We start from the raw sequence: 24,808 nt of genomic DNA on the forward strand, positions 1-24,808 counted from the left end.
TAACAGGCCTATGTTAATTGAAAATGCCAAATTAGATATAACTAAAGTGTATAAAATTATTTTATTCAGAAATGTCATGTTCGTGATTTTTTTTAAATTTGTTAATTCGTTATTTAAAGTAATAGGCCTACAAATTAGGAAACAGGTGCAGTTAATCGCTGGCGTCAGTCACAAAAATTATATAATAAATAAATTATCAAAAAATTGGCTAATCTTTGTGTGGACCACTGGCAACAGCTGGTCTTAAATTCTTTAGACACCGCACACCAAACGACTCTGAACACCGACTGAAAACACTGACTGAGCTCAAATGACATTCACAATCGGCCTGACAGTCCTGTTTCCCAGCTTCACAGAATAAACCGGTTCGCACGTGGAACTGAATGTCTTCCCATTACTTGTTGGCTGATGGACGGGCTCTCTCCTTCCTCATTGCGAGTTTTTAAAAGTATTTTACAGAATTATGCATTGCTGCGGTTTTTCTAACACAGCTGCAAATTACAGTCCAACTGAATGGGTGAACACGCACGAATTTACATGCGCGACATGCCCGAAACAGCCTATAACAATTGGCTAACACTGCTGTCAATCAAACTCATCAAGAATGATGCAAAAACACATTTGATTTATTTTAGTTATTTGAGATGCTATAATAGTTCTCTAATTGTGTTAAAATAGATTAAACAATAACTATTTAACAAATATGAGGCTATATGTGTATAATAAACTGTCTTTCGTCAGAGTGGGCGGGCCTGTGGCCGTCAGGCCCGTCCGCTGCCTACGCCCCTAGATCACATCTATTCAAAAACAAACTGTTAAACGAGTTTTCTGTGTTTTTGCCATGCAACGTGAAATGAGAATAAATAAGAATAACAAAAGGTAGACATGACCACATTCCATGAGAGTCACATAGGATGATGATATTCATTATGAGAAAAGTTAAGCAGAAATGACCTGATTAAAAATGCCAGCTCATTTTAAAGCATGCTTTAAGTTCAAATACTTCAAATACTCAATTAAAACAATACAATAGTCCTATACTAAACCCCACTTTACTTTTTTAATAATGCCTTGTCAAGCAGTCTTCTGGGCACAGAAATGAATGTAAGTAGTAGTCATTTAGTTGTTTTTAGCCTATTCTGATGCATGAAGGAAATAAGTTTTAGATTTAACTGGACAATTAGTAGTGAGGATTTTTGCATTTCATTCTGTGATTTTATTGACCTACATATCATGTAGTGTATGCCACTATTAACATAAATTCCACTCCTCTTGACACGTTTGGCCTCTAGTTAAAAAAAATAAGTTTCCAAAAGGGAGTTTTAACATTGATGCCACAGAAGAACTGTTCCCAAAGAACCTTTCAGTGTAAAGTTTTTTTTTTTAACTAAAAAGAACCTTTTGTGGAATGGAAAGGTTCCATGGGTGTTAAAGGTTATTTTTAAGTGCGGGCAGACAGATTGCAACAGAAGTGGGATGGGGCAGCAGTGAATGGACAGTTTTGAAGAAAAACAAAAAAGAAAGGCAGATGGAATCCTGTAAAACAGGTTGTGCATAAGTGACTTGTGGCAATCTTGTGTACAGGGAATGTTATCACTGACCTATTATCAGTCACTATAAAGTACTGCTTGCCTTTTGGAAAATGTTTTCAATTTAGTTGTGTCTAGGCTGTTCAACTGAGTAATCAATTTAAGGAAAAGTCTATTTTGTGACCCTGTAAGTTTGTTTTTGAGGCAGTTGTTTACATTGCACAAGGTTGCACAGAGTGGAATAATTTGAATTTTTACTGAATAGTGGGGATTAGCCTTGTAGGGTAAGTATTTGTTTCTCTTTGTCAGATAATTAATTACAATGTATATTTAAATATGATGTAATCAGCAGACAATAGAGGTTTGACAATGCTATCATAGAGGAATAACCATTTTAATTATGATACTTAACTTCGAAATGGAACAAAAACATGTTAAGGATATTAATCTTTCTTGAAAGAAGATCAAGTGTGAAGTTTTGCTGTTTATTTTATTACTGAGGTTAACACCCTTGCCCTGTTGTAATTTTTATGTGAGCAAGTATAACACTTTTTAAAGTGAGAAAAAGTTAATTAAATATGATATAAATGATAATGGAAATTAAACTTATCAAATTATATTAAAAGAGGATTATTAAATGCACGAATAATAAAAGGAAAATGTAACTTTCTAATCTTTAAGTTTTTTCTTTACTTTCATAATATGGAATTAATTTTTTATTGTTTTTTTTTATTATTATTTTTGTTTTTGTTCTAGTTCAAGCATTAATAATCAAGGATTGTGAATGAATGACTTTTTGACTTTTGATGGTGGAGCAAATATAGACAAAGTGACTGGGAATACATGCGTGTAAGATGTAAGTTAACTTTTTTCATTAAACTGTTTTATGAATGCAACATAACACTGTTAAGTTGTGCTATACTGTAGGTTGAAATTTGTTGGCGAAATGTTCATAATGTGTAACAAGAGCCTTTATTTCTCCCTACAGAATGAAAAACTTGTGGCTTCACCTCAAACAGAAAAACACCATCTTATTTTCATTTTTAGCACTGACACTTCTCATGTGTTGTTCTGTCATACTTTTAAGTGTAAATGAAGGAGGAAGACAGGAAACCAGAGTGTTTGAGTGGCCGCGGCTGACAGTACAATATGAAATTAATTGCACTGCAATATATGAAATGGAACCAGTGGAACTGGGCAAAACTTTAGCCATTCGCAAGCAAAAAAGCTACATAGGGCCAACAGATGAGGCTGTTGTGAATGCCACCTCTGACTGTGATCGATTTGTGTCACAAGGTTATGGTGCGATTCAAGGCTCTGACTTTGAGCGTGAATTTCCCCTTGCTTTTTCTTTGGTTGTTCACCAGGATGTGGCTCTTGTGGAGAGGTTGCTAAGGGCCATTTATATGCCACATAACATATACTGCATACATTATGATCTGAAGTCCTCAGATGACTTTATTTCAGCAATGAAAGGTCTGGCCCGCTGCATCCCCAATGTCTTCATTGCCTCAAAGCTGGAGAGGGTGCAGTACGCAGGAATCTCACGACTCAAAGCGGATCTTAATTGCCTGTCTGACCTCCTAGATTCTGAGGTCAAATGGAAGTATGTCATCAACCTCTGTGGTCAAGACTTTCCACTTCGGACAAATGCTGAGCTGGTGTCGGATCTAAAAGAGCTGAAAGGCAGGAACATGGTGGAGAGCAAGTGGCCAGGAGGAAAGCAATGGCGCTGGACTTTTCATCATTTACTGAAAGATAGTAATTCAGAGTACTACAACTCACCTGTAAGCACTTCTGAGATGAAATCTCCACCTCCTCACAACATAGACATGTTTGTGGGCAGCGCGTACTTCACACTCTCAAGGGAATTTGTGTTTTTTGTTCACCAGAGTTCCCTAGCCAGGGATTTCTTGGCTTGGTCTGAGGATACATACTCACCTGATGAACATTTCTGGGCAACTCTGATTCGTGTGCCTGGAGTACCAGGGGAAGTGCCAAGATCTGATCCTGAGATCTCAGAACTGATAAGTAAAACCCGCCTGGTGAAGTGGTGGTCTTTAGAAGAGAGACTTTATCCACCATGCACTGGAGTCCATGTGCGAGAAGTATGTATTTATGGTGCTGCTGAGCTTAGATGGCTGCTAAATTACGGCCACTGGTTTGCTAATAAAGTGGATCCAAAAGTGGATCCTGTTCTTATGGAATGTTTAGAAGAAAAGCTTGCAGAAAAACGTCTGAGTGTGTAGTAGAGTGAAGTATAAATAATGGATTCTCATTCCGGAGATCACTAATACTGGACGTCTGGTTTTATGTTGCAAGTTATTCTCTGTCGCCCCCTGCTGTGTACAAAAGAACGGCGCATGAGTTGGTTAATTAATGTATTTTTTCATTGTTTACCATATTACCCGTGCAAAATAACTACAAATTGAAATAATAATAAAAAAATACTAATAAAATGAATGTAGTGTTCATTAAGCAGATCTCCAAATACTAATGAGATATAGAAGTTGTCATTTAGAATTGTAAGATTATTTATACGAAAGATACTTTGTAAATTATTTTAAATTATTATTATTATCTGTTTTTTGACCCACTGTTAACAAAAAATGGTCAATAGCGCAACTGAGCTCTCAAAACGTCAGAATTGTCTAGCAAAATAACGAAATTAATACATGAATTATCATGGCTTTAAGTTCAAGCAATACTAAAGTTAACCCAATTGAAAAAGGAAGTGTAATAATGTGTGTAAAGTCTAGTCCTCTGCTATCATCGACATTTATGTGCATTATCATGCAGCAGCTTTAAACTATTTTGCAGCATGAATGTACAAATATTTGTCATGCCAATAAATACGGTAATCTTAAAGCTGAAACTAATGCATGTAACTTGCTTATTATGAGGGATGAATAAACTTAAAACTTCAAGTTGAGACTGACATTATATGTTAATGTACAAAGAACAAAAATAATTAAGTGTGCTACATGCACTTTTCAGAACATTCCTATTTATTATATCTGTAATTTTACAACTATTTATATTATATTATACAGTATTTATTACATTATATTTTCCGTTTTCATTTGAATTTTAGTATTTTTATTTGTTTTTTATATTTTACCTATTCAACTTCTGTTTTATTCTTATTTCAGTTCTATTTTTTATGATGGTTAAGGATATTCATGTTTTCCACTATTTAGTCTTTATTTGTCTCTCTTCATTCATTCAAGCTTACAGAAATCCTAATATACACATTATATACATAACCTAAACCTAAATCTATGGACCTAACAAAACTTTTCTACAGCTTGTTTGAACTAAATCTGTTAAATTCTTTTGTAACACTTTTAATTTGTGCAGCTTGACTCCATGTTTTTCAGCAATCACTCCTGTATTTTACTGTCTAGTGATTTCTTAGCACAGATTCTCTACTGCTCTTAAGCTCTTTATGCTCTGTTAACACATTTCTTTGAATAATCAATTTCTCAATCTGTCATTATGTATAAACAAGCAATTTTTATACAAATTAAAACGGCTTTTAGCCTGACTTAAGTCTATTTTTACACCTCCACTGACAAAGCTATCCTCTTACTCATATACGTCACACACCCTGTGAAAGCAGACTTTTCCTCACATAATGGACTACGGTCTTCAAAGATTGCCTTTCTTCACAAAATGTGCCATAGTTTAAACATATTAGAAATATAGTAATCTGCTCAAATCCTTTACTGTGGGATATTTGAGACCTCTCACATTCCGTAGAAAGCAGCTGGGTGCGCGCGCAGGGCTGACCGCGCACAAGAGCTGACGCTATTAATAACAAGCGGAGGATACGTGATTATATCGGCTACTGGTTAAATAACCCGCTCAAAGGAAAATATAAAACACATAAAAACCATATCGTCAGCAGGGTTAAGGTGAGTCGACAGTTGTCCTCCAGTCGCGTGCGTGGTTGGTAGTTTTTCGCGTGTTGCGAAAGCGAACTGAACTGAACTGGCACGGCCCAGTCAGTATTGACGGGATGCAGTTTATTTAGATGTCTGAGATTATATTTAGTAATTTAATAATCGATTATTTAAGATTATATCTTTCATAATCTGCCAGGAATGGTCGTATCTGAGACGTTGTGCTCAAATGTTACATTACATTTCTGGACATTTAGCTAAAATCAAAGAACGATTGAGATGTTGCATGCGGCTTCAGGTGAGACGCACAAATATTGGGTAAAATATGAGCGTGCGCACTCACGCACTTACCGAAACTCGTGTTTACTTTAAGATTCCTGGATGTGCGTGCTTTTTCAATAACTGATGTGATTGACGAGTCTGAATTTCAGCATTTATTAATTATTTAGACTTGTTCTACTTTTAGTTTTGTGTTGATCGTTTGGATTCTTCAGTTTTCGCCTTCTTGTTTAATGTTACAGTGAGTGATAAAATATCTTGAAGCAGTAGTTTTATTAATGCTTTATTTGACGACTTTTTTATTGATCATAGAGCAGCATGATGTGGAAACGTTTTCTGACACACCCCCTCGGTTTGACTGTGTAAATGTGACAGACAGAACAATGATGCTTCATTTAATAATTGTAATCATTTTCAAGACAAATTGTCACTTATTTTGAATAAAGTTCATTTAGTCCACGACATTCTAATTTATTGAGATGCACCTGTAAAACCCCCTGCTGATTTTGGCCTCAGATTTTTAAAAGTTAATTGGCTTTATCTGCTCGGCATGTGTGATACTACAACAGAGGCAAGAATAGACTCAGAAGCCCTCGGTGAACCGTGGCTGTGGACACAGGATAGGGGGTTTCGGATCACTAGCTTTACTCAGAGTGGGGGGTTTCCTTTGTTTTGGCCAGAGCGAGACAATTGGTATTTTGGAATGCTGGACTCCATATGTGCTTAGTTTCAAACATACAGCGTGTATTTTAAAGAGAGAAGAAAACGGCATATTGGAACGCTTTCTGAGGGATCATGTGACACTGACTGAAGACTGGAGTAGACTGCTAATTCAGCTTTGCCAGCACAGGAATGAATTAGAATTTAAAATATAATGAAGTAGAAAACTGTTATTTTAAATTATATTGATATTTCACAGTATTACGGTTTTATTATTGATCATAAGTAGTGAGCATAAAGGTGTGGACACAAAAATTCAATTCGCTTTCTGGTTCAATAATTTAAATAGCCTTCCATGTGATCGTGAATTTCACATGAGGGCGAAAGATTTCCCCACACAGATTTCACAACTGGTTCATATTAGTTGCATGGATTTGTCACACTGACCATCAGAAAACTGATTGCTTAGAAAGTGACTTCTGAGCGAGCTGTGCTTTTATATATTGCTACAGTGTTGATAATAAACAATGAATCCTTTTTAATTGTGATATTTCACATTCTTTTGAATGGTGGTGTACCCTGAATTATTATGCTTGGATATACTTTAAAAGTTCTAGAGATAGATATAGATGCAGGTATTAGGTTCCAGCTGACAAAGCTCTCTTTGTTTGCATTTCAGAGCATTTGAGAGCAGAGAGTGTTGGGGACACCAGACGTTTGTTTCCGGCTTTTCCTGTAGACAGCTGTTACGCAAAATGTGCCGCTGCACAACATGCTATGGATGTTTTTGCCTTCAGCTATAGCCACACTCATGAAGCTTAATTTTGACTCATGCTAGAGTTGCATTTAACAGCAAGCAAATCAAAAGTAAAAGCGTTTAAAAATGATTTTGTCTTTTTTATATGATATTAGTGGGTTAATGCATGTATATTAAATAAACAAAACATGCAGCAAGCAAAGGGTTTATAAGCTAAAAAAAATGTTCTGTCTTAACTAGTTGTGGAGTGTAATTTCTCCACCTTTAATGTAAATTAGAATTGCAATAAATAAATATTTTTGTGCATTCTGCCTCGCATTGAGCTTTGTTTAGTGAAGTGTTGAGTTTGCAGGCCACTCTGAGCCTCAGGTCCTGTGGTGTGCCCTCTGGTACATGTAAAGAGATCATGCGTTCCACTGGAAGAATGCAGGATGTTGTGGGGGTGTTTTGATGGCTGGTTAGGTTTTTGTGGCTCACGTCTATTGTGTATGATTGTGTGGGTGTGCTTGTATGGACAGACGTAATATTGATTTCTTGTGTCTTGCCCTTTAAACAAGGCAAGAACATAGCAGTGTTAGCAGTCATAATTTTAATGGCAGGCATCAATAGATTTCATTTAAAAGATCACATCACTTACAACAGTTTTGATGGATTTTAAACTTTTTTTAATTATTACTTTTGTTAAATTCCAAAAAACAAAACAAAAAAAACTTCCTAACCCCTGGATGCTAAAAAAAAATGGTGATCTGTTGGACTCATTCCAGCCTTTTTAGATTTTTTAAAGTAGTAAAGCTTAGCTCTGTGTGTATATGTGAGCAGTCATTTGTGTGTGTGTGTGTGTGTGTGTGCGCTACTGTTTGGTCTGATTGTCAGCTTGACACAGATAGTTGTTGACATTAGGGGATTCATTGAGGCCAGCTGAGGATGGACAGCAGCCAACCATAGTGTCTGCACTGTTGGAACAGAGTCAACTGAGACAACTGTTTTGTCTCAGCTTTGTTTGCATTTAATGTATTTATTTTTATTTTTATTAATATGGTCAAAATTGCTTGTGCAGGGACTTGAGTTAGTGTGAGAACCGTTTTCTCATTAGAGTTGAAGTGTTGAGATTTAATGAAACAAACCTTGACTCCAATATCTAGTTAGATAATAGAGATCTTATGTCATGCACACATACAAAAGTGTAAACATCCCTTATGACTATTGAATTATTCTGTACCCAAACTGATTCTGTGAGATTAAGATTTAATCTTAATCTTTAATCTTAATCTCAATTAAGAAAGTTCAATATTTTTGTTATGCTTACACTAAACAAAGCTCAATGTTGACTGCAGAATTCCTGACAGACAGACACAATATTCACTGCAACATGCAGCTCCCAATCAACCTGTCTGGCTTCTATTGGATCAATACTTCACTGTCTCATAATAAACCTCCTTTTATTCCTATCTAATGGCTAGAATTTAGCTTTCTACTGACTCCTCTGTGGTTATATGGCCAAAAATCTTTTATTTTAACTGACCATATTCTGAAGTATCTGTACAACCCCATGGTACAATGACGCTGACTGACCCAAAGAAGGATTTGAAGAACCCAAATATAAAAATATTTGACAGTAGGGGTTTTATACAGTGATCACAAAAAAAAAAAAAAGAGAGAAAGAAAGAAAAAAAAACTGCTTAACAATCTGGAAGCTCAATGGTGAAAAGACAAGTTTCATATGAAATTGAAGCATGCGAGTTCAGATGTTGATGATATTAAAAGATATTTGGTCAGGCAAAGATGACATAAGAAGCAACAGCAAGATTGTTGCTTTAAATAAAACAAACATTAGCAAGGAATTTGCTTTTTGCTTTTTCTCACTCATCAGTATGTTAAATTGCTTGCAGGTAGAAAGCAGTTTGAAAGAAATTAGTCATGAATGAATTTTCTGATAAAATTTGACATAGAGTAACTGATTAGAAAACAAACAAACTATTGAATTAATTCGACAGAGCACTGAAGTTTCCATTTTTGTGACCTCTGACCCCTGCAGGGATGGATTTCCCTGTAGATGTGTTGGTGTCTGGCAGACATGAGGACTTGGAAAGTTCAGCCCAGAGCTACATGAACAAACTGCTCTACAGCAACCCAGATAACACACAATACTTTACCCTGCCCAGCATGAGAAAGGTAAAACACACACAACAGAGCTCAGATCATGTGGAGAATATCAGATGATACTGAAAAAGAAACTGTTCTGTGCAAATTTATAGGCCTATCCAATTTTACAATTTGGCATATGTATATAACTCCTAATATTTAACTCCATAATTAGTTGAGAACAGCTCAAATAATACACTAAAGAATCTAGGTTTTAATAATAATAAAAAAAAATTTAAGTGCTTTTTTTTGTGCGTTTAAACCCTTTAAAAATGGACCCTGTTCACTTCCATTGTGCCTCACCAATGATTAAATTGTAGCCTGTAATATTTCTTTAAGAATCCTATTCTGGCTCTTTTAGATCCGGATCAGTCCTGCCAATGTCGGGTTTGTTCCTCTTTATGGAGCCAATCTAAAACACAAAGTCCTGGCTCTGTTTGCTCCCGAGGACCAGTTCACAGGTAGCCCACTTTCCTGCCCCTTTTACCTATCACGATAACATCATGAATGGATTTTATGACAATAACATCATGGATGCCTTCCAGGAAAGTTAGATTTGAGTTTCTTTAGCGTATTATTTACTTTTATTCCCTCTCCCTTCTCTTAACATTTTTTTTTCCCTAGCTGTGGCATTGTTCTTGGCTGACCAGTGGTACGCAGTGGAAGATGTTCTCAGAACGTCAAATCCTGCAAGAGAAGGCCTTGTGAAGGTAATCTTAATTTCTTTTATTTGGAAAGCTTGGGCATTGAACTTTTTAATGAAATTATTCAGACACATTTTTGTACATTTAACAGTGTCTATTCAGAATGTCGCTTCTTTTCCAAGTAAATAAAAAGCAGAAATCTGGCATTTTCTTCGAGGCCTTGTTAAGTAGTTGCAAATGTTTATATATATATATATATATATATATATATACAGTGGTGCGAAAAAGTTTTTGCCCCCTTCCTGTTTTTTAAATTGTTTGCATATTTGTCACACTTAAAAGATTCAGATCATCAAACAAATTTTAATATTACACAAAGATAACCTGAGTAAATACAAACTGCAGTTTTGAAATTATGATTTCATTTATTAAGGGAAAAAAGCTGTCCAAACCTGCCTGGCACTACGTGAAAAAGTAATTGCCCCCTAAATATAATAACTGGTTGTGCCACCCTTTGAAGCAACAACTGCAGTGAAGCGTTTGCGATAAATGGCAATGACTCTTTCACAGGAATTTTGGCCCACTCTTCTTTGCAGAATTGTTTTCATTCAGCCACATTGGAGAGTTTTTGAGCATGAATGGACTGTTTAAGGTCATGACACAGCATCTCAATCGGATTTAAGTCTGGACTTTGACTTGGCCACTCCAAAACCTTAATTATTTTTTTCTTGAGCCATTCACAGGTGGACTTGCTGGTGTGTTTTGGATCATTGTCCTGCTGCATAAACCAAGTGCGCTTGAGCTTGAGGTCACAAACTGACGGCCGGACATTCTCCTTCAGGATTTTCTGATAGAGAGCAGAATTCATGGTTCCATCAATTATGGCAAGTCATCCAGGTCCTGAAGCTGCAAAGCAGCCCCAGACCATCACACTACCACCACCATGCTTGACTGTTGCTGTGATGTTCTTTTTATGAAATGCTGTGTTGGTTTTACGCCAGATGTAACGGGACACACACCTTCCAAAAAGTTCAACTTTTGTCTCATCAGTCCACAGAATATTTGCCCAAAAGTCTTGGGGATAAACAAGATATTTTTTGGCAAATGTGAGACAAGCCTTTGTGTTCTTTTTGGTCAGCAATGGCTTTTGCCTTGGAACTCTCCCATGGATGCCGTTTTTGCCCAGTCTCTTTCTTATTGTTGAATCATGAACACTGACCTTAATTGAGGCAAGTGAGGCCTGCAGTTCTTTAGATGTTGTTCTGGGTTCTTTTATGACCTCCTGGATGAGTCGTCGTTGCGCTCTTGGAGTAATTTTGGTAGGCCGGCCACTCCTGGGAAGGTTCACCACTGTTCCAAGCTTTCTCCATTTGTGGATAATGGCTCTGACCGTGGTTCGCTGGAGTCCCAAAGCCTTAGAAATGGCTTCATAACCCTTTCCAGACTGATACATGTCAACTATTTTGTTTCTCATCTGTTCTTGAATTTCTTTAGATCGCGGCATGATGTGTTGCTCTTTAAGCATGCTTCACTTTGTCAGACAGGTTCTATTTAAGTGATTTCTTGATTCAACAGGTCTGGCAGTAATCAGGCCTGCGTGTGGCTAGTGAAATTTAATTCAGCTTTCTAAAATAATGTGGTTAATCACAGTTCTTTCATGATTTAAGAGGAGGGGCAAATAATTTTTCACGTAGGGCCAGGTAGGTTTGGACAGCTTTTTTCCCTTAATAAATGAAATGATCATTTAAAAACTGCATTTTCTGTTTACTTGCATAATCTTTGCGTAATATTAAAATTGGTTTGATGATCTGAATCTTTTAAGTGTGACAAATATGCAAAAAATGTAAAAAACAGGAAGGGGGCAAAAACCTTTTCACGGCACTGTATATATATATATATATATATGTATATGTGTGAATGTTTAATTAGAGAGAGAGAGAGAGGGAGGAAACAAAAGCGAGGTTTGAGCAGTGAAATGTAGTGGTTTGGCCAAACAAATAATTGCGAACCAAACAGACAGTAGTTTGTGGCTGATCAGTGAGAGGTGTTTTTGTCTCAGTCTCTACACTTTGCATACATAGGCTTGCTTTTATCAGAATGCAGTCCTGAAATATTTTTAAATGTACACAGGCACTCTTTTTCTCGCTCACTCAAAAATACACAATGCACCCTTTTTCTTTATGCTTGCACTTGTTCATTCCACTAATGTGTAGCATAACACACTCCATGTGTTGTAATATCCTGTGAGGCAGTCTGGATTTCCTCTGCAGGAATATCATCTTTATAACTTGACTGTTGCATGACGTTGTACGCCTGTTGTTTAAAGTCAGCCTGAAATGAAAATTGAACTTCTTTTCTAAATGTATGTTACTGATCTTATTGTCAATTCATCCATTTCTTTCTTTCTTTCTTTCTTTCTTTCTTTCTTTTTTCTTTTTTTTTTCTTTCTTTCTTTCGTAATTTTTAATCAAAATGTCTTAACTCGATCTCTTTTGTGAATAATTGTATTTGCGCAGGTAAGGTCTGTGGGCGAGAGGACTGTCTTATATGTGCTGAACCGCATCATTTATCGGACGGTGGAAATGGGTTCTAACGAGGTGCCGTTCTTGTGCCACGGAGAAGACGTCTTTGCGAAAATCCTCTGGAAGAATGGAGAGGCGGTGGGCTTCTACTCGGTCAAATCTAAAGGTCGGTCCTTCTCCCTGGAGAGTCTGGCAGTGCTGTAGATGCATTGCTCATTCTGCCCATTGTGTGAATAAGTTTACATCATAAAACAATCTACAGTGTCTTCATTAAAGGATGAGTGAGATATATAACTAGGCTTTGCCAGTTTATAAGAAGGCAAGCTCACAAGCTTCTGTGTTGTGGCCTAGTAATAAAGATCTTGGCTTGTACGGAAAGGTTGTAGATTCAAAAACTGCAAAAAAAAAAAAAAGTAACACATTATTATTATTATTATTATTATTATTATTATTATTATCCTGTGAAAGATTTGATAGACCTAGAAAGTTGTGACATGGAAGCACGCATAAGAAAAAAAAACATGTTATGTTTAGTTATGACATAGTTATGGCATTTAAGTTTATTATTAGAGAAGTAGTCAATTACAACAAAAATTCATTATTACAGTTACAAAAGTTAGAAAACAGAAATGGCTCCTTATTAAAATGAGTACTTTTGTCATAATTATTACTTATCTCATAATTTTTTTTTTATCTCAAAATTATGACTTGGTATGTTATTTTTTATATTATTATGACTTTGCCTTAATTTCGATTTTTTTTTTCCGAGATCTCATCATTATGAGAGTATCTTAGTTTTGACTTATGTCATAATTATGATGGTCATAATTAAGTCATAATTCTGAATATATAAAAACAATTTGACTTTTTATGACAATTTCTTTTATCTCATAATTGACTTGGTATGTCATAATTATGACTGTTAGAATTTAGACATTTTATATCATAATTATGACTCCAGTCCAGACGTCTCGTCCATCTGCTTTGTTCGTTCTCTCCTACAGGTAGCTTGTGTAATAGCTTTGTGAGCCAGTGTTACCTACTTCCTGTCATGGATTCTATATTTGTGCGGAAGGATCACCGTGGTAACGGTCATGGCTTGCAGATGTTGGAGGACTTTGTAGACTCCTTTAAAGATGATGAACTGGGCGTGAAATACCCTTTAACACCAGCAATGCAAAAGGGTAAGAAATGTGCTTCACTTCTTTGAAATGCCCCTTTACCAGTTTGTAGCCTTATGCTGTACAAGGAAGGGAAAAAAAAAACATTTGAATGAGGTGACAGTGTTGAACTTTAGTAAGCAAATGACTGTTGCAAATGCCTGTCCTGCACAATGTTATTGTATAGAGTAGCTGTTTTGAGACTTGCTCAAAGCTGTATTGAAATATAGCTGTATTATTAAATATTAAGAAGCACAACTGTTTTCAGCATTGATAATAACAATAAATGTTTCTTGAGCACCAAATCAGCATATTAGAATGATTTCTGAAGGATCATGACTGAAGACTGGAGTAATGGCTGCTGAAAATTCAACTTTGCCATCACGGGAATAAATTAAATTTTATTAAATCAAGTTTTTAAATTCTAATAATATTTCACAAAAGTACATTTTTTTTTCTGTATTTTTTTTATCAGATAAATGCAGCCTTGGTGAGCATAAGAGACTTTTCAAACACATTTAAAAAAAATCGTACACACCGCAAACTATATTGTAATTTAAACTTGTGTATATCGCATACAGTATATATTTCATTTTTTTTTACTTGTTTACTTTTACTATATATTATGCAATTAGATTGTAAGTAAATATAAAAAGCTACATTTCATTAATATGTTTTACTAAATGTATATAAAAAGTAATTTTAAAAAATATGCTCCAGTATGCAGGCAGTACCTGAGCACATACCCGGCCGATGTGGACCTGTTGTGGGAGGTGGAAGGAGTCGGAGGTCCCTACCAGAAAGTGAAAGTGGCAAGCAAACTTGGCTCCATGACACTACAATGTGAGCTTTTGCACTGGCTCTTCCTGGGTCATATCTGCCTCTGCCATTATTAAAATTTAACAGTTGTTGGGATGTTTCTTAAAATGCTTTTACCAGTATATCGCATTGTTCATTGTAAGTGACATCACACTATCAGCTCAGTTTCACATATTTATTTGAGTTATAGGTTAGATTATAGATTTGTTGTGTCCATCTCCATACAGGCAATCACAGCTCATGGGCAGCAGAGGAAAGCAAAAACGGAGAGGCTGCGGTTAATGAGGTGGAGATGACCGAGGAGAGCTGCCTGGACATCAGGGTAAATTTGATCCTGTCTTTATGTAGTATATTCTCAGAAAAGCATTCTAGCATGTGGACAGTTACTGTACCTCTCTAAATGTATCTCTTTAAAAGCATGTTTTTTTTTTTTTTTGTTATTCATCTTCTTAATAAAAGACAATTGTTATCTGACTAAATCACCTCCAAGCAATTTTCCAATCAATCTTTCCAAGCAATCTGATTTTTTTTTAGCATTTTGATTTCTTTTACATTAAAAGATTATTTAACAATGTTTTGTTGAGTCTGTCAATTACTCAATTAATGGTTTGTGTTTAGCTTCAGTATAACTAAGAAACACTTTTAATGGTTTCTGGTGGATATGAACCTATTATTCTGTATAGGACTTCCTTTAGTCATTCAGACTCAACATGCACATGCTTGCTTAATTGTTGTGCTTTTTTCTGATTGTGAGCTATTTGCATGTTTGCATTTATAGAATCTGTTAACCCTTGACTGAGTAGAGTGAATTGTTTTCATTTTGGTTTAACAGGAGGATGTGGTGGTAGTCAACAAACTTCTCAAAGTAGCAGAAGGTTTGGATTTTTGTTATATTTATCATTCTAAAAACACCCTTTCTTGCCAATTCAGACAGTTTAAGTTGGTGTGAAAGCCTTTTCTTCTTTCATCCTCTCGCTCTAGAAATTAGTGACTTGCCCATTTCCACACGCATGCGCAGTAGTGAACACAGACAAAAGAAAAGGCTGCGGGAAGAACCAGAAGAGAGCGCCATAGAGAACCGACCTGAAAAAATCAGCAGGTCTCTAAAAACCCCTCACATACAGCACCTCAATGACTGATTGCTTTTAGAGGTTGTACAGTAATGGGGATTTACTCACGTGTTTCACTGAGATAAAAAGCATAATATCATAATACAAAAGATGGGCTCTTAAAATGACCCTCCGCCATGGGCCTGCTAGTAAACTGTTGATATTAAATCCTGACAGGAATAAAATGTTACATATGTAAAGCATATTAAATGTGGTTAAAAATCCCATAGATCCAAAGGAGTGACCCAAACCATATGTAGGGACCAGAAACACCCTAGAAACCACATAGAAACACTTAAAGAACTTAATATTTTATTTATTATAGATTAATGCAACTAATGCTAAATTATGCAATTAGAAATGTTAATGTATTAGTACATGTAAACTAATTAAACTAAACTAAAATTATTAACATTAAACCTAGATTAATACATAAATAATTTAGTTCATGATACACTACTATTCAAAGTTTGGGGTCTGTAAGATGTTTTTACATTTTTTTTCAAAGAAGTCTCATGCACACAGGCTTTGATCATAAATACAGCAAAATGTTTACACTGTAAAAATTGTTATATATATATAATATATATATATTTTTAAATGTCATTTTTAAGCAGCCATTGCTCCAGTCCATAGTGTCACATGATCCTTTAGAAATCATTAATATGCTGGTATAGTGCTCAGTTTCTTATTATTATCAATGTTGAAAACAGTTGTACCAAAAAATGTAATGTAAATCTAGAAGGAATCTAGATCTAGAATTATCGTATTGTCCTCCTTGTCATTTATAACCTGTAATTTGAATTTAGAGTGGTCGAACCCGAAGCAGAGACAGAACCTGATGCTGTTGTGCCAGAGACTAAAGAACACACAGATGGAGAAAGTGGAGGAGAACAAGAAGGAGCAGCAACCTCAGTCCAGGTGGAAGAGGCTGCAACCAATGAGGCCCTTGCAGACACAGAAATTCTGGTGCGGGACACAGCTGCATCCTTTGTTGGTTGTCTTATCTGGTACACTATTTCATCACTGGTTTAATATATGAGGCCAAACAAGTTGGCTTACATCAGTTGCCAATGAAAATTATGTTTGTGGTTCATAAAACAGTATGTTCTGTGTGCCAGATTTGCAAATTTTGTCAGTTCACACATACAAATATGTACAAACCCAAACCTCAGGTTTTCAATTTTCTGTGTCTCTGTGAAGGTGGCAGAAGTCAATGGAGAAATGACTGACAGTCAGGAAGAGGAGAATGAGATGTCAGCAGTCACAGCAGAGGATGCACAGGCCACGCAAGAGCACCCTCTAGAGGCTGAACCTGTTATCCAAAATGGCACTGCTGAGGAGTTAGAGGCAGAGGGAGAAGCACAGGTAAACTGTTTAGTTCCGTTTAAGGTCAAGGTTGTACTGTTACATGATTTGAGAAATCTGTATACAGTACCGTTTGGGTCATTTATTTTTTTTATTTTTTTTAAAGAAGTCTCTTATGCTCACCAAGGCTGCATACATATTTGATTAAAATACTGTAAAAACAGTAATAGTGTGAAATGTGTTTACAATTTAATATAACTGTTTTCTGTTGTAATATATTTTAAAATGTAATTTATTCCTGTGTGGGCAAAGCCAACATTCAGACAATATTCAGCAGCCATTACTCCAGTCTTCAGTATCACATGATCCTTTAGAAATTTTGTATAATCCATGAAACTTTTTTGTCAGGATTTTTTTTAGCTCAAAAAGAGTTCAAAAGAAGAGCATTTATTTAAAATAGATTTTCGTAACCTTGTAAAAAAAATATTTTTTTATCATTTTAATGCATTTTTGTTGAATAAAAGTATTTCTCAAAAAAAAAAATCTTATTGACCTCAAACTTTTAAATGGTATTGTATATATAATAATATAAATAATACAAATTCATCAACCATGCACCCAAAATAAAATTTGAAATAAAATTTTAATTTTTAACAAAGAATACTGTTAACATTCTCACAATCATGTCAGCTCTGTGGCATAGCGGTCAGTGTGCTTTAATATGTTGAGCTGTGGCGCTAACATGAGCAATACAAGTTCAAAGCCTACTCACAAAATTTTCCAATCTCTTCCTGAATATTTAGGAAATATGGAATGCATAGTGTTTTTATTTTTTTATTAAGAGCATCAGTGTCACTACTTAGACTAGAACTAAACCGATTCATTATCTGCTTTGTCTTGTTAAGGATGACATCATTGACACCCCTGAAGTGTCTGAAGTAGTGGAGCAGATTGACCAAGAACTTGTTACTGAGGAGAAACAGGATGCAAAAGCAGAAGTTTCTTCTCCAGTTGAGGAGGAAGAGGAAGTTCAGCAGGAACAGGAAGAGGAAGTAGCTCCTGCAGTTGAGGATGTAGCTTCAACAGTTAAGGAAACCGAAGACACTGATCGTCCACCAGCTGTTCCTGAGGCGCCAGTCATTCCGGCCAACCTGGTTGAGTGTGTTTCCTCTGTGCAGGACAGTGATGCAGTAGAGGAACCATCTGCTCCTGAGCTAGAAGCTCCACAGGAGGAGACGTCTGCTTCTCCTAGTGCAGCAGGTGAAGAAGAGGTCATTATAGAGACAGAGGAGCCAGCTGTGAACCAACAAGATGAGACTGCCTCCGATGAGCCACTTGAGACAGAGGAAAGCCAACCTACAACGGAGGACTCCGAAAAAGAGGAGCCAGAGGAAGAGAAATTACCTGAGATGGATGAAAAAGATGAACAGAAAGAAGAGGACACTGCCACCACTGAAGATGATGATGATGATGATGATGAGGGGAAAAGCTCAGACGAAGTTCACGATTCTCCTCCAGGCATTAGAGTTCTTCGAGGAGGCAGGATCAAACCCGTCCCGCCAACACCCAAGCGCACATCCAGTAGACTGAGCAAAGCTGTCGTTATACAGGTGGTTGATGAGGAGTTTGATGAAGATGGAGAAGAGGAAAACCTCACAAGCACTGAAGAGGAGAAGGGGAGCACAGAGGAAGAAGAAGCTGCTGAACACAATTCGGGAGAAGAGGAGGGCCCTCCGGTGATTGACAGGAGAGTGTTGCGGATGAAAACCAAAGTGATCCAGTCCACACCCACAAAATCAAAAAGACGCAGTAAAAACTGATTACATTCATTCTCCATGACACTCCAGTACACTACATTGTCTACATTCAAAACACATAGTATGTAAGTTAGTAAGTACTACTTAGTACACACTTAAATACCACTATCTGTACTAGAGAGAATTCAAATGTCTTTTATACTTGGATTAGGGTTTATAACAGGCGGTGTTTGCAATATCTAGTTTTTGGTTTTGGTTCAGGTTTTGTTTTATGACTAAAAGAGAAAATTAAAACAAAATGGGCAGTATTTCATATTAATATGTTGTAAGCACGGTCCTTGATTTACAGTGCTGACTGCTCACAATTATAACTGTGATTTGAATCTTCCTTTACTTTTGATTTACCTTTAAAATGTATACTTATTGAATGCAGCTTAAACTGCTTATAAAAAAGCAGCTATAATCTTGCGAATTTCCCAGACTAAGTTACAATGTGAAGATCTTCTATTAGGCGTGCTGTTGTGGATTGAGTTTCACCAATATCGTTTCAGATTTTGTTCTCACAAATGTTTTGATTTAAATTTTGTCACCTCACCCAATACGGTTTTAAGCAGACCCTTTCACATTTGTAACTACCTTTCAGATGATTTTGACAGGGTTTTAAATGTGTTCTCAAAATTTTGTGAATTAAGGCATTGCTATGCACGTCCATACATACACGTGTACATTATTAGATGTAGTCACACATAAATATGCAAGTATGTTTATACCTGAGGAAAGTGCAGGTTTATATAAAGTTTACACGAAGGCTAATATGTTAACTGTATGGTTAATTATATATATGGCTGGTAAAGAGACTGACATTAGCATCCAAAAGTGACGTTTGCGTTTAAATGTCTTATTGTCTCATTTTAAATACCAACTCTAGATTATATATTAAGCTGAAAAGTAAAGCATAAAATATGAGTGTGAATCTTAATAATTGTGGCTTTAAGTAATGTAAATATAAAGACTCATGTTGACACCTGTTAGCATTTTACTCGTAGTGAAGCATTTCGTTGTTTTTTGTTTCGTTTTTTTTTTTTTTCAAAAAATCTTCAGTAGCCCACGTGTTATTAAATGACGCATATATCGTCTAATTCATATTTTGTTAAAGCTGTGAAAGAAACGCTAACACATTTCAGTTTTTACACACGTTTCAGAGTTTTAACACTCCATGGTTAATGTGGGTGACCACATGAGGGCGCACTTGGATGTTAAAAAAGCCATTGCAAGAGTCTCTTCTCATTCTTTCAAGATCATTGTTTGTCTTCGCCGTTATCATTGTTGACACCTGAGGTCAGTTGCTTGCATTTTTATATCAGGTGAAAAGAAGGAAAAGAAAAGAACTCTAGAAACATGTATTCTTCCAGATTTCCTCTCAACTTAAAAGTGTCAAAGTTCATGCTTTTTTGGTGATAGGAAATCAAATTAAAAGTAGACATTTTTGATCACAATCTTTAAACTTTATTTTACTTGTTTAGGTGTTTGAGCAATATTTTTCTGGACTAGTTTTCTCAAACTGATTTCCCTGTAGTAAATAAAGACCTTTCTTGTAAATTCCATGTCCTCATCAGTTTTTATCAACCCAGTTTCTTCCACATGAATGCATAAATATTAATACACTGTGCTCTGAGCTGTGTAAACATACACATATGGATGAGGCGGAGTGATTTTGTACAGCTGGGTTGAATGATATTTCGGTGCCAATCATTTGCTAAGCAAGGTGTGTCAGAGTGCATGTGCCGTCTCTTTTGTGTTTTCTAACAAAAGCCGCCCAGCTGGTTTCCTCTGCCTTACCCTACCTTGTTCTTCCAGCTTTTATCTATTTTAGCAAATTTTATGCAATTTGCACATCTTTTGAATTTTTTTTTTCATTGACTATATGTGTGTAACTGCTAATCTAAAAAGAGAATTGGTTAAGGTATATTTTGATGGGTTTTCAAGGAAATGGATGGAAACCAAAAAAAAAAAAAAAGATGTCTCTATGTATATTTCGCACCTTTTGAATTGTGCATGGTTTTTGCAAACAAATTGTGCGAGGTATTGCTCTGCAAGTGTGTGTGTGTGTGTGTGTGTACCTGTATGTGCGTCTGTGTGTTTGTGGTGTGGGTGCACTAGCTGCTGTGTGTTTTATGGTCCTGGCTGATTAAGCTTGGCACTGTCAGGAGTGGGTTTGTGTGTGTAATTAATGATGTGTCTCCTGCTCTCTCCCATGGTAAAGGCTAATAGGATTTCCCAGCCCCAGGCTACAGCGAGGAGAGGCTGGGCGCATGAGGAAGTGTGCAGGAGAGGAGAGGGGAGACAGATTGCGAGAGGTGATAGGACAGGTGACAACGCAGGAGGTTTGAGCAGGTGGAGGTGAGAGGTTACAGAGGATTCTGGATGGTCTGGCTATGCTTTAGAGGAGAATTTGGGCTGCTGTGGGAAAATGAGAATGTGTTAAAACTGTAAAACCTCTGGAGAAAGAAACTGCTAAAAAAGAAGAAACATGAAATTTGTAATTTAACAATTTGATGGGGGGAAAAAATATTTTCTAGTAGTTTTGAGGGGTTTTTTTTCTAAAAGGTATTTATTCAACTATGTTTATATTTTATGTTATTTTAATGTATTACAATATTTACAAATATTTTGAAAACTAGAAATAGTTAATTTTATTTTCATTCATCATTAAAGTTATATTCTGCTAAAAATAGGTAAAAATGTAACTAGCCATTTAAACCAATTTAATCTATTTAATATTGAATTTTTATGTAATATTTGCATCAATATTAAAAAATCTAAATAAATAAATAAAAATAATATAATAGTATTGAATAATTTAACTAGCCATTTTAACCACTTTAAACCATTTAATATTAATAGTATATATTTGCATCAATTTTCTTCTTTCATTTCTTTTTTCAAGTTATTCTACAAAAAGTTCAATAATTTATTAATAAAGTACTTTTATAGTATTTGATGTATTTAAATATTCACACAGACTGAAAATTAGAAATATAATTAATATAATTTATTGTAGTTTATTATCAGTCAGCATTAAAGTTACTTACACCTGAAATAGATCAAATCTAACCAGCCACTTTTTAAACCATTTTATATCAGTATTGTATACTGTATGCACAGAATAGAAAACAATGTAATATCAACCCTTAAAATAGTTCTACCAAACAGGTTTATAATGTGCAATTGGGACTTGCATTTTGAGCTGAGCTAAAAATACACAAGAACAAAGCTAAATGTAATTTTCCATCTGAAAAAACCCCCCACTATATCAATAGTTGATTGACACATTTGCTTAAAGCAAAAACAACTTTTAATTGTTCAGTTTCCTTAGCTATATTCAAGTTTGTTCAAATAAAACTGTTCACGATTATGCTTAAACATTTGACCTTCGAAGAGTCTGAAATCAAAAAGAAAATGTGCAAATATAACAGTGATCTCTAAAGAGAAAAGTAAAGGTGATGAGAAAGATAATAAAATATAGGCTGAAGAGAGCGATAGAGTAAGCAAACCGAAGTGAGGAGGGATGCTGAGAGGCTTTGCAGTGAAAGAGACTTTCTAGGGGGTTCCTGTGCTTGGGGCTGATTATGTGCCGGGTGGAGGGGGGCATTGTGGGATAGCATGGGATGGAGAAATGGGAGGGAGAGAGGTGTGAGAGAACGAGCAGGTGATTTATAACAACAACAGAAGGCTTCTCTCCCCTCCACCACCTCCTCTTCCCTCTCACTGAAGCAAAACAAGGAAATCCATTACAAAAAGGCTTGTGTGATAATGGACTTTGCTCTGTGTATGTGCATGTGTGTGCAGAACCAAGACATTGGATATATTTGGGTAATAAAACTAAAGATTTTTTCTGAGATATACAAGTGTGCCCGTGAAGCTCTTGGTCAAAGCATGGCTTCCGTCTGTATGTGTATGTGTATACAGACACATTTTCAGTCCCCAAGCTCCTTGCCTTCTCGTCCTCGCCTCCCTGAGATAAAGACCTCTATTCTACCTCGCCAAACGAGATATGGTGCTGGCAGGCTCCAGGGAGCAAACAGAGAGAAAGAGGAGAAGTAAATAATAGAGGGATATGGCAGGCAGTAATGGTATGGTGGCACTGAAGACCACGTTCTCCACGGCAGGAGGGGCTGCATGCGGGATCTAGCCCGGCTCAGAGTTTCCCTCTGGGGGAGGAGATGGTGTGGAAGAGCCTGTGCCTGCTCCTCTCACATTACCCCTTATGTTAAAACCAGTCAGGGGGAAAATTGGGGCCTGCGTGGTCCTCCGCAGGCCCACCTGAGCCCACTGAGACAAGGAATCGGGAAGGAGGGGGGACCTACAAGTCTCTAAATGCATAAGTAATAAGAGTCATAACCTTGAAAACATGTTGGGCATGAAAGCAGATACATGTGAAATACATGTTTGTTTGAATGTGATGGCTGTCAAATCCTACGTAAGGGAGAGTAGGAAAACTTTGTAGATAAGTTTGAATGGATTTGTAGGAATGACTGAATTACTTATTTTAAAAATCATATGTTGTTTCCTCAGTTTGGAAGTACCCATAAAGGGTGCTAAGAATTTATGCGGTGGATTTATAAAAAAAAATATTCATCCAGGTAAGTCTCATCCAGGGCTGTCGACAATTTTTATGGGTGGGCCAAACTTCCCTAGACCTAATGAGTAGACTACAGAATAAAGGACCTTTGGTGAGACTCCCATCAAAAGGCCTGTTTGTTTTGTTTGGCTGTTTTTGTTTTGTTTAGTGACTTTTCTTTGTCGATTTGTTTGGTAGTTTGTCTTGTTTAGTGATGTTTCTTTGCTCTAAGATTGTCTAAGTTTTTTGTTGTTGTTGTTTTTGGTTTGTTTAGTGACTGGGATTTGTTTGGTTGGCTCTAAGATCATTAAATTTTTTTGTTAATGACTTCTTTTTTGTGATTTGTTTTGTTTGGTTACTTTGCTCTTTTGTTTGGTGGTCTCTTAAGATTTATTTAGTCTTTCTGTTTTGAGACATTTCTTTGGCGATTTTTGTTTGGTGCTTTAGTTTGTTTAGGGACTTTGGCGATTAGTTTTGTTTGGTCAACTCTAAGATTGTTTTAGTTTTTGTTTAGTGACTTTTCTTCTGTGGTTTGGTTTATTTGGTGGTTTGTTTTCTTTAGTGACGGTGGTGATTTTTGTTTGGTGGACTATAAGATTGAAAAATTTGATAAGCAAGACAAATTTGGTTTAACAACAGTTAGCTAACACTGGGATGTCTTAAGAAATTAAATGTAACCCATTTTATATACTCCCTTTTGAGTACCTTGAATCCTTTAAACCTAAATATTGTAGTGCCAGTTTCTACATTTTCTAGTGTCAAAACTAGTTAATTAAATTCTTACAAAATTATTATGCCCCCTATGTCCAGGTGACATTTGCCTAGACGATTGTTTTTTCTTCACTAGCCCATCAGATGGCGCCTGCTTTCAGTCTGGAGGCTGTTCAGGGTGCAGTGGTAAGTCACAGATGTTGCCTGTCCCATCCTTTTGTTTTCCCCCCATTGAGAAGAGAGACCTCAGCTGTTAAAAGAGATTTTTCATTATGGCATCAATGTTCTTTTGAAAATCATTTCCATTAAAACATTTTTTTTCAAAGCAAGGTACTAAAGTGAAGGTTAAATGAAGTTGAACAAAGCACAGGCTCGTCAGGCGTTTCTGCAAGCTTCTCAATGACAGATCACTGTGTGGGCAAAGGCCTCTATGCAGAAGATGGGGGATGGGAAGTGATTTGGGTAAGGCAGATGTCTCCATGTGTTGCAGGTGCATATGTTTGTTTTTAAGTGTGAATACTGAATTTAAAAAAAGAGAGAGATAAAACAAGATATTCATAGTTGTTATCGATTTTGTCCTCTTGTGAAGTGGCAACTTCCTCTTGTGTGATGTCACAAAAACTAATGGTGACATCATGGACCTTGAATTGTTAAATTGTCACACAAACGCACAAAAAAAAAAACCTATTACTGAAAAACTACTTTCTGAAACAACCTAAAGGGAATATGTATATCCAGCTTCAGGACGTACTCAGTGCTAAACGCAATTGTCCCAGGTGTTTTCAAATCCAAAATCATTTACCTCTCATAGTCAACCTAATGTTTAGTTAACCCTTCTTTGCTGTTTGACGGTCATTTTAACCCTACAGCAATTTAACATCAATG

At 36.2% G+C, this 24,808-nt stretch overlaps 2 protein-coding genes across 2 annotated transcripts; both read left to right on the plus strand.

Annotated features, from left to right (window-relative positions):
- Positions 1 to 2,330: 2,330 nt before the first annotated feature.
- Positions 2,331 to 3,778, plus strand: LOC107736921 (beta-1,3-galactosyl-O-glycosyl-glycoprotein beta-1,6-N-acetylglucosaminyltransferase 4). The gene is made up of 2 exons (XM_016548310.1): positions 2,331 to 2,385; positions 2,518 to 3,778. Exon 2 carries the CDS (start codon positions 2,519 to 2,521, stop codon positions 3,776 to 3,778), a length of 1,260 nt encoding a protein of 419 aa, XP_016403796.1. The 5' UTR covers positions 2,331 to 2,385; position 2,518.
- Positions 3,779 to 5,299: 1,521 nt separating this feature from the next.
- On the plus strand, positions 5,300 to 20,181 carry fam169ab (family with sequence similarity 169 member Ab). Its single transcript, XM_016548279.1, has 13 exons — positions 5,300 to 5,446; positions 9,166 to 9,302; positions 9,634 to 9,733; positions 9,897 to 9,982; positions 12,433 to 12,604; positions 13,443 to 13,622; positions 14,319 to 14,441; positions 14,645 to 14,739; positions 15,250 to 15,292; positions 15,399 to 15,516; positions 16,336 to 16,495; positions 16,730 to 16,894; positions 17,740 to 20,181. The coding sequence occupies exons 2-13, from the start codon at positions 9,168 to 9,170 to the stop codon at positions 18,652 to 18,654; spliced, it is 2,292 nt and encodes a 763-aa protein (XP_016403765.1). The 5' UTR covers positions 5,300 to 5,446; positions 9,166 to 9,167; the 3' UTR covers positions 18,655 to 20,181.
- The last annotated feature ends 4,627 nt before the right edge of the window (positions 20,182 to 24,808 follow it).

The sequence above is a fragment of the Sinocyclocheilus rhinocerous genome, unplaced genomic scaffold (genome assembly GCF_001515625.1).
Source record: "Sinocyclocheilus rhinocerous isolate Xijiao unplaced genomic scaffold, SAMN03320098_v1.1 scaffold192, whole genome shotgun sequence".
Lineage (NCBI taxonomy): Eukaryota > Metazoa > Chordata > Actinopteri > Cypriniformes > Cyprinidae > Sinocyclocheilus > Sinocyclocheilus rhinocerous.

Coding starts and splice junctions, on each gene's coding strand:
- LOC107736921 (XM_016548310.1), top strand. CDS start 2,519: ATGAAAAACTTGTGGCTTCACCTCAAACAGAAAAACACCATCTTATTT.
- fam169ab (XM_016548279.1), top strand. CDS start 9,168: ATGGATTTCCCTGTAGATGTGTTGGTGTCTGGCAGACATGAGGACTTG. Junction 14,442..14,644: donor TGGCTCCATGACACTACAAT/GTGAGCTTTTGC, acceptor ATCTCCATACAG/GCAATCACAGCTCATGGGCA. Junction 15,293..15,398: donor ACTTCTCAAAGTAGCAGAAG/GTTTGGATTTTT, acceptor CTCTCGCTCTAG/AAATTAGTGACTTGCCCATT.